The following is a 15,328-nucleotide window of genomic DNA, read 5'->3' on the forward strand; positions in this document are numbered from 1 at the left end:
GCCATATAAGCAATGTATTGTCATATCAGCAATGTATTAAAAATGATGTGGATTCATTTCTTCTATTTATTATGTAAATGGGAGGGAGTATAGTAATTTGATTGTACAAATTTTCTCCAGCCTCCGACCACAATTTTTGTCTTAATCCATTTAGGTTTAGGTTTCTTTAAAAAGTGATTTTCTCTAGTCAAAGTGAGCAGAGTTAAGTAGTAACCAAGATGTTGTGAGTTTAATCCCCACCTCCACATGTTCACATGTTATTAAAAAAATGTGATTTTCTTGAAAAAATATTATCTCATTTTTTATATTGCAGTTTCAATATAAATACTACACTAAATAAATATTATCATAGTTTTATATAAAGATTTTTTTTTGTAGAGAATAGATGTTAGGATTTTATAACAATAATTAAAATTACACAATGTACTACAAAAATTAAAATCATCAAGGTTTTGATACTCCTCGGAGAAAGTTCAATTCTCCGTCCTCAAATTTGTTGTAAAAAGAAAAATTAAATGAACTTTTTTTTTGAAATAATACGATTAAAATGGACAAAAATTAATATTATAAATATCAAAGATCAAAACAGACAAAAGTTAAAAAATAGAATTGAAACCCAATAAAAATGTTTTATTTTAGTTTTTTTTTTAGTATAACGAAGTAGAAATAGGAGATGTTTGAACGAAGAAATAAGAAATCTAACGACAAATTGTTGCTTTGTTAACTGTTGCTGTCACGAGGTTTGACGTTTGAAGTTTGACCTCGTTTTCTCAAACCACATGTGAGTGCTGCTGTTTATGACTACTAGCGCTATCGTATACAGAATTTCTTCCCTTTTCCCCATCTTTGAATTGAGAATGTTCTATTTACAATTGTAATTCAAAACTGCCATCGGCAACTACGTGTGGCATAAATGGCGATGGTTTTTGTATCCATCGTTTAGGCCACAACTTAGTCTTCGATTTCGCATTGGCCCATTAACTAGGCCAACTTAAAGGAGAACTCGATGATGTTGATTGGATTGGATTTTTCTTTTGTTGCATGTTGTTGAGCAATTGATGGGGGCAACTGGCAAGAGATTGTACTTCAATAACCGATCAAAGAAATGCCCTAATTTGTGGGGAATTTCCTTAGATTTGTTGAGGCAAAGCGTCGAACAGTTGGGCGACAATTCCGACCCAGTTTTCAGGGTTTTGGGTGCGAATCCTTTATACTCCACAATTGTAAAGCTCGGGTACTCGAAAAAGTATTGTAAAGTTTGGATATAGGTACCCGGAGTAAGATAATCAACCACTTCATCACGAAAAGTCATAAGCAGCTAATTAATGACACAATTACTGCTCTAATGTAGGTGCACCGTGCCGGTGCAGTAGATGATGGTACTCCGTTAGGTTTCGGCTGCTTCTGTGCAAATAAGCAACCGATTTGAAAGATGAGGCCGAAGATTTATCTTTTCGGCGATTCAATTACAGAATTTTCTTTTGCTGATGGGGGCTGGGGCGCCGCTCTTGCCCATCATTTCTCTCGCAGGGTAAATCCTGGATCATTCCACTCGAGCCACTAACAAGAACAACTCCCAACCTTATTTTCCTCATTTTTGTGAATTGCTGATCCTGAATCGGCGAGATTTTGGGAGCTCTATACGAGGTGTATTTTTCAATTTTCATCTGTTTGATTGTGATCAGGTCGATGTGGTGGTGAGAGGGTACAGCGGCTACAATACGAGATGGGCGCTCAAGGTGCTGGAACGAGTCTTCCCTGAATATTGCGACGGCGGAGGCGACGGTGCGCCGCTTGCCGTGACGGTGTTCTTTGGAGCTAATGACGCTTGCCTTCCAGATGGATATGGCGCCTTCCAACACGTGCCCCTCCATGAATACAAGCAAAACCTCAATTCCATCGTCTCCTTTTTCAAGGTATCCCCTCGCACCACAATGCTGCCATATTCTTGGTCAATAATTTCTGAAAAGGGAATATACCCCATATCCAAAGTTTTAGATTTATATTGTGCTTGAATGTGAACATAGATCAAGTCAGTTAGAAGTGGAGAAGATTTTATATACATAAGTAAGGATAACGTCTTTATTAGTACAAGACTTTTTTTGGTAGAATCTAAAAGTAAAACGATGTGACGATATGACTAGCAGCTTTTAACTCAGTTTTTGGAGGAGACACCCTTTTGGTTGGCATGATAATTGGGGATTACTTTGAACTGGGTTTTGTTTTTATGGTTAGTTGGATTCCCTTATCGAAATGCATATGTAAAGGACTGTTAACTGTATACTTTGCAAGAAAATCCTTCAGAGAAAAGCAAATTTACCTTTATACAAATCTTGCTGTGGGAACTTTTTGTTATTTGCATAAAAGTTACTGGTGGTGGTGCCTACAAACAACATAAGAACACAATGATTTTTTCTGTTTCACTTTTCCTTTTTTTCTACTTGCAATTCCAAAAGAGTCTGAATTTTGCTTCTATTTGATTCTCAGAAGAAATGGCCAGCAACCCGAATTCTACTTATCACTCCTCCTCCTATTGATGAAGAAGGGCGCCTACTGTATGCTTATCGCTACTATTGTCTTGGTTTAGCTCAAATTATATTGCGCTCTTAATCTAAGTCAAGTTTTTAAATGATGTGTCTGATAATTGGAAATGAAAACAATTCTCTTAAAACAATTTCTGCAGAAACCCTTATATTAAAAATCCATCAAATGAGCCTGAGAGGACTAACAATGCAGCTGGTGATTATGCCAAGGCTTGCATTGCTGTTGCTACAGAATGTGGGGTTCCTGTGATTGATATTTGGACTAAGATGCAGCAAATTCCTGGCTGGGAAAAGGCTTGTTTAAGGTACTTCTGTTTTCATTCACGTGCTTGCTTTGATATTTTTACAAAGGCAAATGGTTCGAATGATCTGTTGGCATTGTTGCAGTATTATTTGGAAGTTTTGTTGAACTGATCATGTATGCCTGGAATTTACAAGATATGGAATTATTTCAGGACATTCAAATTTGTAAAACTTGGACAAATGTACATTTTTGTCACATATGTGGCCACAGAATTAGGTGTGATTGCTTAATCTTAAGCTGCCCCTTTTACCTCTCTGTGGCGGACTAGGCCAGTCAAAGTTTCCATTTCCTAATGATTTTACTCTGTACGATGTTAAGGATCTAGCAATAGATTGAAAAAGCTTTAAAAGAGAGCTATCATTCAGCATTATAAAACAATCCAAAATTTCAAAGCTTTCAGAATTAGTAGTGATTGTACATAGTATCAGAGATCTTGAGTTCATTCTATAACGTTATTTCCTCCCCAGTTAATATTGATAATCACTTGTTAGGCCTTCTCCAATTCCCAAGCCCACAAGTGAGGGGATATTAAAATATCTATAAACGGTACTTATTAGGTTAAGATTTTGGGTTCAATGGTTGGTAGTCTAATAACTCTTAGCACCACCCTCACTCCCCCCACCCTCACTCCCTTCCCCCATGGCAATCCCCTGTACAAATATTCCTTTTGTCGAACAAACTATTGAACCCGATAATGCAAATTACAAGTTACTCGTCTCACTTCCGGCTGATTGCTTTTAGCTGACGATCCCCTGCCTGATTTCCCCTCAACTTTCCTTGAATAGGTGCACCAAATTGGAGGCCTGTCATACAGACAGCAAGTCTAAGCCAACTCAACCAATTGAGCTGCTCTGAGGCTGAGCTTATATGTAACATGTTTGTTGCCCATGGTTCTTCTGGTGTTGTTGGGTGCCTTTTCTTTAGTTATCTAGAAATTGCTTTATAAGATCACGTTTATCATAAATGTGCATTTATTTATACCATCCATGGCTCGTGTTTTTCCTCATCTTTAGTGTTCCCAAGTTAGAGACTCTTAGTAACCAAACTCAAATGGAAACAACTTTAAAAAATTCACTATCCAAAAAGATTTCTGTATTAATAAGTATCTAGATTTCAAAGAACGACTTATGAGAAACTTTTTTGCTCCTCCTTACTTCTCCTTGCTCTTGATATGGGAATCTGTAGTATTTTCATTCTTGAAAGAGAAATCTGTCCATTTGTTTGCAGTGATGGGCTGCACCTGACTGAAAATGGCAATAGGGTCGTTTTCAAGGAAGTCATCCAGAAGCTGAGAGAAGAAGGATTGAGTTCAGAAACGCTACCTGCTGATCTCCCACTTTTTTCAGAAATAGACTTCAATGATCCTCTCAAAGCTTTTGAAAAATTATGATACCATCTTCACTATTGGTGCTGCCCAACCTGGGTTGGTCGAAATCTCAAGTTAATCAGTTGGCTCAAACTGAGGATGTTCTTAAAGAGTGGCTCAATTTCTTATCACAAACCTATAAGACCGAAGAATGAAAAAATTCATCTACAAATGATTTCCATTGTTTAGAATAATAATAAACTTATGCTGGATCATGCCCGTTTGCAAGTATAAATTGTATGGATCAATTAGATTGCATGTTATGTATGGAATTTCTTGGAGTTGTGACCTTTAGGTCAACAAATGAGATAGATCTTAACGACTCTGTACTTTAAAATTGCGTATTCTTCATTAGAGGTTTCTGATATAGAAATTGTTGGATGTGAAATTTATCCCTTCCGACGACTCAATGGCAGATTTTTTCGATCCGATTTATTCCGAGAAATTAGTTACCATTTTCAGCATAGACGGCGGCGCTCGAATACGAAGTTACGTCTTTTTATGTCCTTTTAACTTGTTAATATCATTCCTCGATCCTTCACTGTAAATTAATGACTATTTCGATGAAAGCTGTGGAGACTTTTTTCTCTTTAAAATTATTCATTTCTTTTGTTTAAGTCCTAAACCGGTCAAGTTTGAACCAATCCCGCACAGTATTTTGAACTTCAAAATTCTTCTCTCTTAATCTCTTTTATTTTTTTGTAAGTTCAAATTAAAAATTGAAAGAGATCTAGAAGGAAAAACTTTAAAGAGAAAAAAAAATATATATATATATATCTATATAGATATAGAATGAGAGAATGTTTTTTAAAGAGTTATAGAATGAGATTAACAAAAAAAGGGGAGAGAAAAATGGTTGAAATGAAAGTTTAAAAACTCCTAGAGATAGAAAATGATATATAGAATGAGAGAAATTTTGTAGATAAAAAAAAAGTTCAAAAGAGATTAAAATTTTAAAGAGAAAAACATTATAAAAGGAAGAAATTAAAAATGAAAGATTTTGGGAGGAAAAAAAAAAGTAAAAAGTACAAAACATATAGAAAAAAGTTATATACAATGAGAAAACTTAGAGAAGTTAAATGGAGATTGGGAAAAACTTTTAGAGAGAACATTAAAATGAGAGAAATTTTGAAGATAAAAATGGATATAAAAAAATTGAAAAGATTCACAACATTTTTAAGAAAGAAAAACGTTAAAAAGAAAGAAGAAATCATTTTAGAGTGAAAAAGATGGTATAGTGAGAGAAATTTTTTTGAAGATAAAAATGGAAAGCTTTTTGGGAGAGAATAAAATTTGAAAGAGAGAGGGAAAAAATTTTATAAATAAAAAAGTTATAGAATGAAAGAAAATTGTTGAAGATAAAAATATTAAAAAAGATTATTTACAAAAAATGTTTTGAGAACTGTGAAGAAAAAAATGTTAAATAGAGAAAATTTGAAGATAATATAGTTAAAGAGAAAAAACATTAAAAAGAGAAAAAAACATTAAAAAGAGACTAAGAAAATAAATTTTGTGAAAAAAGAAAATGGTTTGCAAGAGGGAAAAACGTTTATGGAGAGATATTATAGTTAATAGAATGGGAGAAAAATTTTGGAAAAAACAGTTAAACATGTTTACAGTAAAATTTTGAGAGAAGAGAAAATAAAAGTGCAAAAAAATCTTTTGAGAGAGAAAACCTTTTGAAAGAGAAAAAATCAAATGAAATATAAAATTGAAGGAAAAAAATCTTTTTATAGAGAAAAATAATGTATATAATGAGAAAAAATATTTGAAAATTAAAATTTTAAAGAGATTTAAAAGAATTGGGAGAGAAAAAACTTTTTAAAAAATAGATATAAAAAAATTGAGCTTTTGGGAGAGAAGATAATTTGAAAGAGAAAGGGAAAAACTTTTATAAATAAAAAAAGTTATAGAATGAAAGAAAACTTTTTTCTAAAATAAAAAGGTTAAAAAAGATGATGAAGAAAAAAAAAAGTTAAAATATATTTAGAGAAAGAAGTTAAAAAGAAAGCTGAAATAACTTTAACACATAAGAAAAGAGTTAAATACAGAAATTTTTAAAATAATATAGTTAAAGAGATTTACAAAATGAAAAAAGGAGGGAAAAGATAAATTAAATAGAGAATGAAAAAAACTTTTAGAGAGAGAAAACATTAAAATGAGAGAAATTTTGAAGATAAAAAAAAAATTAAAAAGAGATTAAAAAAGAAGTTTTGTTGAAGAAAAATAGTTTCCTTTCATGGAGAGTGAAAGAAAAATTTTTAAGATAAATAAAGTTAAAAGAGATGCACAAGAACTTTTTGAGAGAGAAAAATTTATAACATGAAATAAAAATTGAAGGAAAAATCTTTTTATAGAGAAAAATTTTTAAGATAATGAGAGAAAATATTTGAACGTCAAAAACTTAAAGAGATTTTAAAAAATTGGGAGAGAAAAGAGTTTGAATAAAAATAGAGAAAAAATGTTTTAGAGAGACAAAAAAAAGTACAGGAGATAAAAAGTTTTGAGGAAAATAAAGTTAAAAAGTGTTTTACATTAACTTTGAGAGATAATTTTTGTATATAGAAAATTTGAAGATAATATAATTAAAGAGATTTTGAAAAAAATGAGGGAAAAGAGAAATTAAATGGAGATTGGGAAAAACTTTTAGAGAGAGAACATTAAAATGAGTGAAGTTTTGAAGATAAAAAATTAAAAAGAGATTAAGAAAATAAATTTTGTGAAAAAACATAGTTTGAAAGAGGGAAAAGCGTTTATGGAGAGAATATATTTCAACGTTGAAATTTTGAAGAGATTTAGACAAAAAAAAAGTACATAATGAAAAAGTTTTGAAGAAAGAAAGTTCAAAGCGTTAAAATTTAAAAGAAAAATTTTGAGAGAGGAAAGGAGAAAAGCGTAGAAAAAATGGATATAAAACAATTAAAAGAGATTAACAAAATTTTTAAGAAAGAAAAACGTTAAAAAGAGACCAGAAATAACTTTTAGAGTAAAAAGGTAGTAGAATGAGAGAAAATCTTTTGAAGATAAAAATGTTAAAAGAGAAATTTTAAAAATAAAAAATTTAAAAGAAATTAAAAAGGATAGCTTTTGGAAGAGAGGAACATTTTAAATAGAGAGGGAAAAACATTTATAAATAAAAAAAAATGTTATAGAATGAAAGAAACTTGTTGACGATAAAAAGGTTAAAAAATATGATTTACAAAAATATTTTGAGAGAAAAAGTACAGAAAAAACTTTTAGAGAGAAAAAAAAACTGTGAAGAACAAAAAAGTTAAACTATTAAGAGATAATTTTTTGTATATAGAGGAAAAAACTTTTAGAGATAGAAAAATTAATGGAGTGTAAGGAAAATTTTGAAGAAAAGAAAGTTAGAAAGATGTTTACAAGAAAATCAAAGAAAAAAATGGATACAAAATAATTTAAAAAGATTCACAAAATTTTTAAGAAAAAGACGTTAAAAAGAGTGGAAATAACTTTTAGAGTGAAAATGGTGGTAGAATGAGGGAAAAAAATTTGAAGATAAAAATGTTAAAAGAAATATTTTAAAAATAACAAGAAATTAGAAAGGAAAGTTTTTGGGAGAGAAGAAAATTTAAAAGAGAGAGGGAAAACATTTATAAATTAAAAAAACGTTATCTTCAACAATTTTCTGAGAGAGAAAAAAGTAGAATGATGAAAAAATGTGAAGAAAAAAAAAGTTGGAAGAGTTTGTAAAATTGATTTAGAAGAAAAAGTTAAAAAGAAAATGAAATAACTTTAACATATAAAAAAAGTTAAATAGAGAAATTTTGATGATAATATAGTTAAAGAGATTTTTAAAAATGCGGGAAAAGAGAAATTAAATGGAGATTGGGAAAAAACTTCTAGAGAGAGAACATTAAAATGAGGGAAGTTTTGAAGAAAGAAAATTTAAAAAGAGATTAAAACAAATAAGTTTAGTAAAAGAAAAATAGTTTGCAAGAGGAAAAAACTTTTATGGAGAGATATTATAGAATGAAAGAAAAATTTTGAAGTTCAAAAGAAGTTAAAAAAAAAAAACCCAAAAACTTTTATGGAAAGATGTTATAGAGTGAGTGAAAAATTTTTAAGATAAAAAAAGTTAAAAGAGATGCAAAAAACTTTTTGAGAGAGAAAAATAAAATGAAACCAAAATTGAAAAAAATAATGTATAGAATGAGCGAAAATATTTGAACCTTAAAATTTTAAAGAGATTTTTTAAAAAATAGGGAGAGAAAAGAGTTTGAAAAAGTTAGAGAAAAAATGTTTTAGAGGAGAAAAAAAAGCGTAGAAAAAAAATGATTATAAAAAAATTAAAAAGGATTTACAAAAATTTTAAGAGAGAAAAACGTTAAAAAGAGAGAAGAAATAACTTTTAGAGTAAAAAGATGGTCAAATAAAAAAAATTGATGATAAAAATGCTAAAAGAGATATTTTAAAAGTAGAAAAGTTAAAAGAAATTAGAAAGGAAAGCTTTTGGGAGAGAAGAAAAAAGTTTTTGAGAGAAAAAAGTAGAAAGAAAAAAAAACTGTAAAGAAAATAAAGTTCGTAGAGTCTTTAAAATTAATTTAGAAGAAAAAGTTAAAAAGAAAAGATGAAATAACTTTAACCTATAGAAAAGAAGTTAAATAAAGAAAATTTGAGGATAACAGAGTTAAAAGAAATTTACAAAAAGAAAAAAAAATGAGGGAAAAGAGAAATTAAATGGAGATTAGAAAAATGTTAAAATAGATATTTTAAAAGTACAAAAGTTAAAAGAAATTAAAAAGGAAAACTTTTGGGAGAGAAGAAAATTTGAAAGAGAGAGGGAAAAACTTTTATAAATAAAAAAAGTTATAGAATGAAAGAAAATTGTTGAAGATAAAAAGGAGATCATTTAAAAAAATATAAATTTTGAGAGAGAAAAAGAAGTAAAAAGTAGATTAAAAATTTTAGAGAGAAATTAGAAGAGTTTGTAAAATTAATTTAGAAGAAATGAAATAACTTTAACATATAGAAATAAGTGAAATAGAGAAATTTTGAAGATAATATTAGTTAAAGAGATTTAGAAAAAGAAAAGGAGTGAAAAGAGGATATTGGAAAAACTTTTAAAGAGAGAAAACATTAAAATGGGAGAAATTTTGGAGATAAAAATTGAAAAGAGATTAAAAATAAGTTTTGTGAAAGAAAAATAGTTTGACCGAGAGAAAAACTTTTACGGAGAGATGTTATAAAGTGAAAGAAAAATTTTGAATATAAAAATAAAAAAAATAGTTGAAAAGAGATGCACTAACCACTCTCGAGAGTGAAAAAAATTATAAAATGAAATAAAATTTGAAGGGGAAAAATATTTTTATAGAGAAAAGTAATATAAATAATGAGAGAAAATATTTGAACTTTAAAGATTTAAAGAGATTTAAAAAATTTTGAAAGAGAAAAAAGTTCGAAAAATGATAGAAAAAAAAAATTGGATTAAAAATGTTAAGGGAGAAAAACGTTAAAAAGAGATGAAATAATTTTTAGAGTGAAAAAGTGGTACAATAATTTTTTTTTTAAGATAAAAATGTTAAAAAAGATATTTACAAAAAGGTTTGATCGAGAAGATTTTGAATTGGAGAAAAACTTTTAAGAGAGAAAAAGTTATATAATTAGATAATTTTTCTTAAGAAAAAAAGTAAAAAATCTTTAAAAAATTTTAGAGAAAAAAATAGTTAAAAAGAGAGATAAAGAAACGTTTTTTAGATAAAAAACTTTTATAGGATCAGAGTAATTATGAAGATGAAAAAGTTAAAAAGAGATACACAACAAATTTTGAAGGAGGAAAGCAGTTAAAAAATATTTGGAAACCTTTTAGAGATAAAATATTATAAAATAAGAAAAATTTTGAAGGAAATAAAGATATAATGAGCAGAAATATTTTAACATTAAAAACTTAAAGAGATTTTAAAAATTTGGGAGAGAAAAGAGTTTGAAAATAAAATAGCGAAGAAATGTTTTTGAGAGACAAAAAAAATACATAATGAGAGAAAAAGTTTTCAAGAAAAGAAAGTTAAAAGAGTTTTACATAAACTTTCGAAATATAATTTTTGAAAAAGTTTTAAAGAAATTTTGAGAGAGGAGAAAAATAAGGTGTAAAAAAAGGATATAGAAAAATTGAAAAAGATTCACAAAATTTTTAAGAGAGAACCACCTTAAAAAGAGAAAAGAAATAACTTTTAGAGTGAAAAAGGTTTGTAAAATAAGAGAATTTTTTAAGATAAAAATGGTAGGAGAGATATTTTAAAAATAAAAAAGTTAAAAGAAATTAAAAAGGAAAGCTTTTGGGAGAGAAGAAAATTTGAAAGAGAGGGAAAGCTTTTTAAAAATAAAAAAAAAAGTTATACAAGTACAGCAAAAACTTTTAGAGAAAAAAGTAGAAGGAGAAAAAAAAGGTTAGTAGAGTTTTTAAAATTAATTTAGAAGAAAAAGTTAAAAATAAAAGATGAAATAACTTTATCCTATAGAAAAGAAGTTAAATAGAGAAATTTTGAGGATAACAGAGTTAAAGAAATTTACAAAAAGAAAAAAATGAGGGAAAAGGGAAATTAAATGGAGATTGGAAAAATGTTAAAAGTAGATATTTTAAAAGTAAATTTACTAAAAATATTTTGAGAGAGAAAAAAAGTAAAAAGTACATTAAAAATTTTAGAGAGAAAAAAATATGAAAAAAAAATTAGAAGAGTTTGTAAAATTAATTTAAAAGAAATGAAATAACTTTAACATATAGAAATAAGTGAAATAGAGAAACTTTGAAGATAATATTAGTTAAAAGAGATTTAGAAAAAGAAAAAGAGTGAAAAGAAGATATTGGAAAAACTTTTAAAGAGATCAAACATTAAATTAGGAGAAATTTTGAAGATAAAAATTAAAAAGAGATTAAAAATAAGTTTTGTGAAAGAAAAATTGAATATAAAAAAAAAAGTTAAAAAAAGATGCACAAAAACTTTTGACAGAGAAAAAATTATAAAATGAAATAAAAATTGAAGGGAAAAAATCTTTTTATAGAGAAAAGTAATATATAATGAGAGAAAATATTTGAACTTTAAAGATTTAAAGAGATTTAAAAAATTTTGAAATAGAAAAAAGTTTGAAAAATAATAGAGAAAAAATGTTTTAGAAAGTACATTAGAAGAGAAAAGGTCCTGAAGAAAAGAAAGTTAAAAGAGTTATACGTAAACTTTTGAGATAGTTTTTGTGACAGAGGGAAAAACTTTTAGCGATAGAAAAGTTAATAGGAGGGAAAAACTTTTTACCAAAAAAAAAAATTTAATTTTTAGAGAGGAGAAAAGAAAAGCGTAGGAAAAAAATTGAAAGAGATTCACAAAAATGTTAAAAAGAGAGGAAATAATTTTAATTTTTAGAGAGGAGAAAAGAAAAACTGCTCTAAAAAAATGAATAATACGCAGCACAGAAGCCCAAAAAATTAATGGGAATTACATGACATACCTCTTAAGAGTCCTGTGTGTGAGATTTGGTAGAGGATGATTTCGATATGCATATGCGTATGCCATGCCAACCTGTAATCCAAAACAGAAATTAAATTAATTAGCTTACAATATATATTCAACCTGTGGCTGTGGCTGTGGCTGTGGCTGTGGCTGTGGCTGAGTTCAGAACAAGAACATCATCTTTTTAATTAATTACCTCATTAATTAATCTGCTCCAATCCCTAAACCCGGCACAGTGGAGGAAATTAAAATATATTGTTTTCTGCAAGACAACCCAGCAAAATCATCAAATCAGTGAACTGAACACTTAAAAATATGTAACTAATTCCATAAAAAATTAAAGAATTCGATACATAGTTGCCAAGTCCAAATATATTATGTAGACCTAATTAGGGTTTAGGGTATGAAATAATAGTAAACAGAAGAAGGAGGAAAGAAAGGGCAAAACCCCCAAATTTGAGACCCAGATGTTGATACAAAACAACACAACAGATCAGAGAGATATATCCCACTGGATCCTCCATCGATATAGAGTAGTATTCAAAACTAATTATAAAATCTGATGGATGAAAGAAGTTTCGAAAGCAAGAGAAATTAAGAACACACCTAAATATAAACATATACATGACATGATCTAGACGATGTAATTAATCAAATAATTATAATAATTAAGTAAGGCATACCAATTGGAAAGGAAGAAAAAGATCAAGAAGAGAAAGAAATTACCGGAATGCGAAGCAAACAAAGAAATCTTGATCTGCTCAATTCTCGACTATTTCTTCACATCTCTTCTGACCCTAACCCTATTTTTTGTCCATCGATTGTGATGGAGGAGAGGAGAGGAGAGCAAATTAGGGTTTTATAGAGAGATTATAAAACTAAATAATGTAACTGTTGGAGGGGAAGCACCACTTCCCACGACGCTCCCCAGTCGTTACACGTCCCATTCACAAAATATTTTTTTTTTTTTTTACCGTTGTGTTGACTTGGTCAACTTTCATACCACCCTCCACACAATCACATTCCGGTTTTTTCCTTTCAAATTTAATTCTATTATATATGTAATACCTATATTTTTTTCAATTTTAATTTATTATAAAATCAACACAATAGGTGCAAAGTTTCAATTATGTCCTTGAAATTTGAGACACATTTTATTTATGTGCTTATTATTTCAAATTTTTCATTTTAACAACCTTTTGACGTCCTTCAACAAAATAATTTTATTAGCTAGCTTTCTCACTAAAATGAAAATAAAAATGTGGATCTGCTTGGTTTCTATAAAACAAGTGTCGTTTTTTTTCAACCTACAAAAATAGTATCATTTGTTTATTTATTTATTATTGTTGTTTTTGCGGTGGGACAAATTTCGAGATTAAGATGAATTATTATTTTCCTCTCCAATATTTGGAGAATTTTGATGGGTAAGTAGAGAGATTTGGGTAATACAAAATTAAATGTAATCTTTGGAGTGGAGCCCGAAGTACCACGCCCGCGCTCACTTCCAATGCTCCACACACGTCCCATTCACAAGATATTTTTATTTTTTTACCGTTTCGTTGACTAGTCAACTTTCACCACGCTCAACAATTGCACCTCTCGCCCACTCTCATTTCAAATTTAATTCTATTGTATATGCAATACCACTATCTTTTTCAATTTTAATTTACTATAAAATCAATACAGTATTACCTAAAATTATATATTGGAAGGGTAAATTATACAAAATGCCTATAAATTGATAGTGAGTTTTAAGATGAAAATGTGATAGGTAAAAATAGAGATACACGTGGAAAAATAAGTGGTAAGTTTCAACTATATCCCTAAAATTTGAGATAGGTTTCATTTATGGACTTATTATTTCCGAAATTTTCGTGTTGATCCTTAACCTTCAACAAACGATTCTGTTAGCTTTCTTGTTAAAATAAAAATGAAGAATCTTTGGTTAATTCAAAAGAGTGTGATTTATTTATTATTATTATTATTATTATTATTATCATTTGGAGGGGAGGAGAAATTTGGAGATTAAAATAAAATATTGTTTTCTTCCCCTAATCAAAATATTTAGGAAATTTCTTTATGTCTCGAACCGTAAAGAGAAGCTCCAAAAACTGGCCATCTGAGAACTTGTATAGAGAAGGATTTCTCGTGGAAACTCGAACATCTCGAACAGATGGTGTGTATATATATTTATATTTATGGGGTAAGTAGACCACAAATTTAGGTACTATTGCTCAATAAATTTTTTTTGATATGAAAAGTAAAAATTGTCTTTCTTTTTTCCGTCAATCACATCTGAAATGTTGTTGATTAGAGGGGGAAACTTGAGAGAGTTACAGTTTTAGTTGAATTTGTTTGCGAAATCGCATATTGTGAGAAAAGTCATCAATAAAATTTAACAACCTATTTAATCATGGATAGTTCAAACATAGGAAAAGTCAACAGTGTGATCTATGAAATTGGATATATAAAATTGAGATTATGTAATCTCAATTTTACACCTTTGTCACATCATAATTTCATCTTTATTTTAATAGGAAATTAACGAAAAATTGTTGTTTTTCTACAACTCACCACATTAGATTTCCATTATATGTTAACTTTTTGAAATCATGTGGGCATAAACCGACTCTAAATTTTAAGTAGCCATGTACGTGTACCACTACTTTCACAACTTACCACATTAGATTTCCACCATATGTTTTGACCGACAGTTGTTATTTTTAAAATTTTTAAAGTTCAATAATAAAAATAAAACTTTTAAAGTTCAACGCTTAACTAAAACTTAAAATGGTATTTTGTATAATCTAATTAAGAGTGACCCATGGCAGGAAGAGGGGAGGCCAAATAATGAGAGAGAACCGAGATTTATTTAAAATATGGAAAGAGAATCGTGAAAATTTATTTAAAATATGGGGAGAAGATTTACTTAAAAAATATGTATATATGAGGAGAAGATTTTGTAAATTAAAATTAAATTAGATTATATCTAAGGCCTAAACAAATATCCGTTGTAGTCTAGTTGGTTAGGATACTCGGCTCTCACCCGAGAGACCCGGGTTCGATTCCCGGCAACGGAATTTTTTTATTTCCAAGAAAAACCAAATTTGGATTTAATTATAATTCCAGAGAATGATACTAAATTGAACGGAAATATCTATGTACATTTAATATTAAGTTCTTAACTTTTAAAGATTTTTAATTTTAACCTTGATTTCTTTAATAGATCATCCCATAAAAAATTTGTTAACAAAAGTGGATGTCTCATTAAATTATTATTTTATTACCATCAACAAAAGTGGATACTTGCTCTCACTCGAGAAAGCTGGGTTCAATTCCCGACAGCGAAATTATTTTTAATTTTAGAAAGAAAAAACTAAAATTTGGATTTAATTCTAGTTTCAAAGAAATAAACTAAATTGATTGGAAATATCTACGCTACATTTAACATTAAATTCTTAATTTAATCTTTAATTTTTTAACATTTTAATTTTTGACCTTGATGTATTAAAAGTTCTTTATTAAATCATTTCATACGAAAATTATTAAAAATTTGTCGACAAAATGTATATCATTAAATTATTATTTTATTAACATGACAAAATATGTCTAACCATCCAGAAAATCCATTTTTTTAGGTGACGTGTCCAAA

The 15,328-nt window shown here is 28.5% G+C and overlaps 1 protein-coding gene, 1 long non-coding RNA gene and 1 other non-coding gene across 9 annotated transcripts; 2 read left to right on the forward strand and 1 right to left on the reverse strand.

The window, feature by feature from the left end:
- Positions 1 to 882: 882 nt before the first annotated feature.
- On the forward strand, positions 883 to 4,550 carry LOC111012462 (SGNH hydrolase-type esterase superfamily protein). Of its 6 annotated transcripts, none has more exons than XM_022286630.2 (6): positions 883 to 1,531; positions 1,686 to 1,916; positions 2,488 to 2,555; positions 2,684 to 2,848; positions 3,633 to 3,723; positions 4,075 to 4,215. In XM_022286630.2, exons 1-5 carry the CDS (start codon positions 1,433 to 1,435, stop codon positions 3,700 to 3,702), a joined length of 633 nt encoding a protein of 210 aa, XP_022142322.1. In that variant the 5' UTR covers positions 883 to 1,432; the 3' UTR covers positions 3,703 to 3,723; positions 4,075 to 4,215. The 6 variants fall into 6 exon arrangements, with proteins under 6 accessions (XP_022142322.1, XP_087982973.1, XP_087982969.1 ...); XM_088126847.1 differs by having other exon boundaries at positions 3,633 to 3,716; positions 4,075 to 4,212; XM_022286628.2 differs by lacking the exon at positions 3,633 to 3,723 and having other exon boundaries at positions 894 to 1,268; positions 1,352 to 1,531; positions 4,075 to 4,550.
- On the reverse strand, positions 3,801 to 12,557 carry LOC111012463 (uncharacterized). Of its 2 annotated transcripts, none has more exons than XR_015792577.1 (4): positions 12,403 to 12,557; positions 11,873 to 11,938; positions 11,675 to 11,745; positions 3,801 to 4,266 (listed from the first exon to the last, which is right to left on the reverse strand). It is a non-coding gene; the product is annotated as an uncharacterized LOC111012463 (long non-coding RNA). The 2 variants fall into 2 exon arrangements; XR_002601580.2 differs by having other exon boundaries at positions 3,801 to 4,349.
- Positions 12,558 to 14,683: 2,126 nt separating this feature from the next.
- On the forward strand, positions 14,684 to 14,756 carry TRNAE-CUC (transfer RNA glutamic acid (anticodon CUC)). The gene has a single exon. It is a non-coding gene; the product is annotated as a tRNA-Glu (tRNA).
- The last annotated feature ends 572 nt before the right edge of the window (positions 14,757 to 15,328 follow it).

The sequence above is a fragment of the Momordica charantia genome (assembly GCF_013281855.1).
Source record: "Momordica charantia cultivar OHB3-1 chromosome 1 unlocalized genomic scaffold, Mcharantia_2.0 BLBB01000001.1, whole genome shotgun sequence".
Classification (NCBI taxonomy): Eukaryota; Viridiplantae; Streptophyta; class Magnoliopsida; order Cucurbitales; family Cucurbitaceae; genus Momordica; species Momordica charantia.

What these genes read in the sequence shown, in the direction of transcription:
- LOC111012462 (XM_022286628.2), top strand. Translation starts at nt 1,433, where the DNA reads ATGAGGCCGAAGATTTATCTTTTCGGCGATTCAATTACAGAATTTTCT. An exon ending in CCCATCATTTCTCTCGCAGG is followed by an intron (nt 1,532 to 1,685) that starts GTAAATCCTGGA and finishes GATTGTGATCAG; the next exon opens with GTCGATGTGGTGGTGAGAGG. An exon ending in GATGAAGAAGGGCGCCTACT is followed by an intron (nt 2,556 to 2,683) that starts GTATGCTTATCG and finishes CAATTTCTGCAG; the next exon opens with AAACCCTTATATTAAAAATC.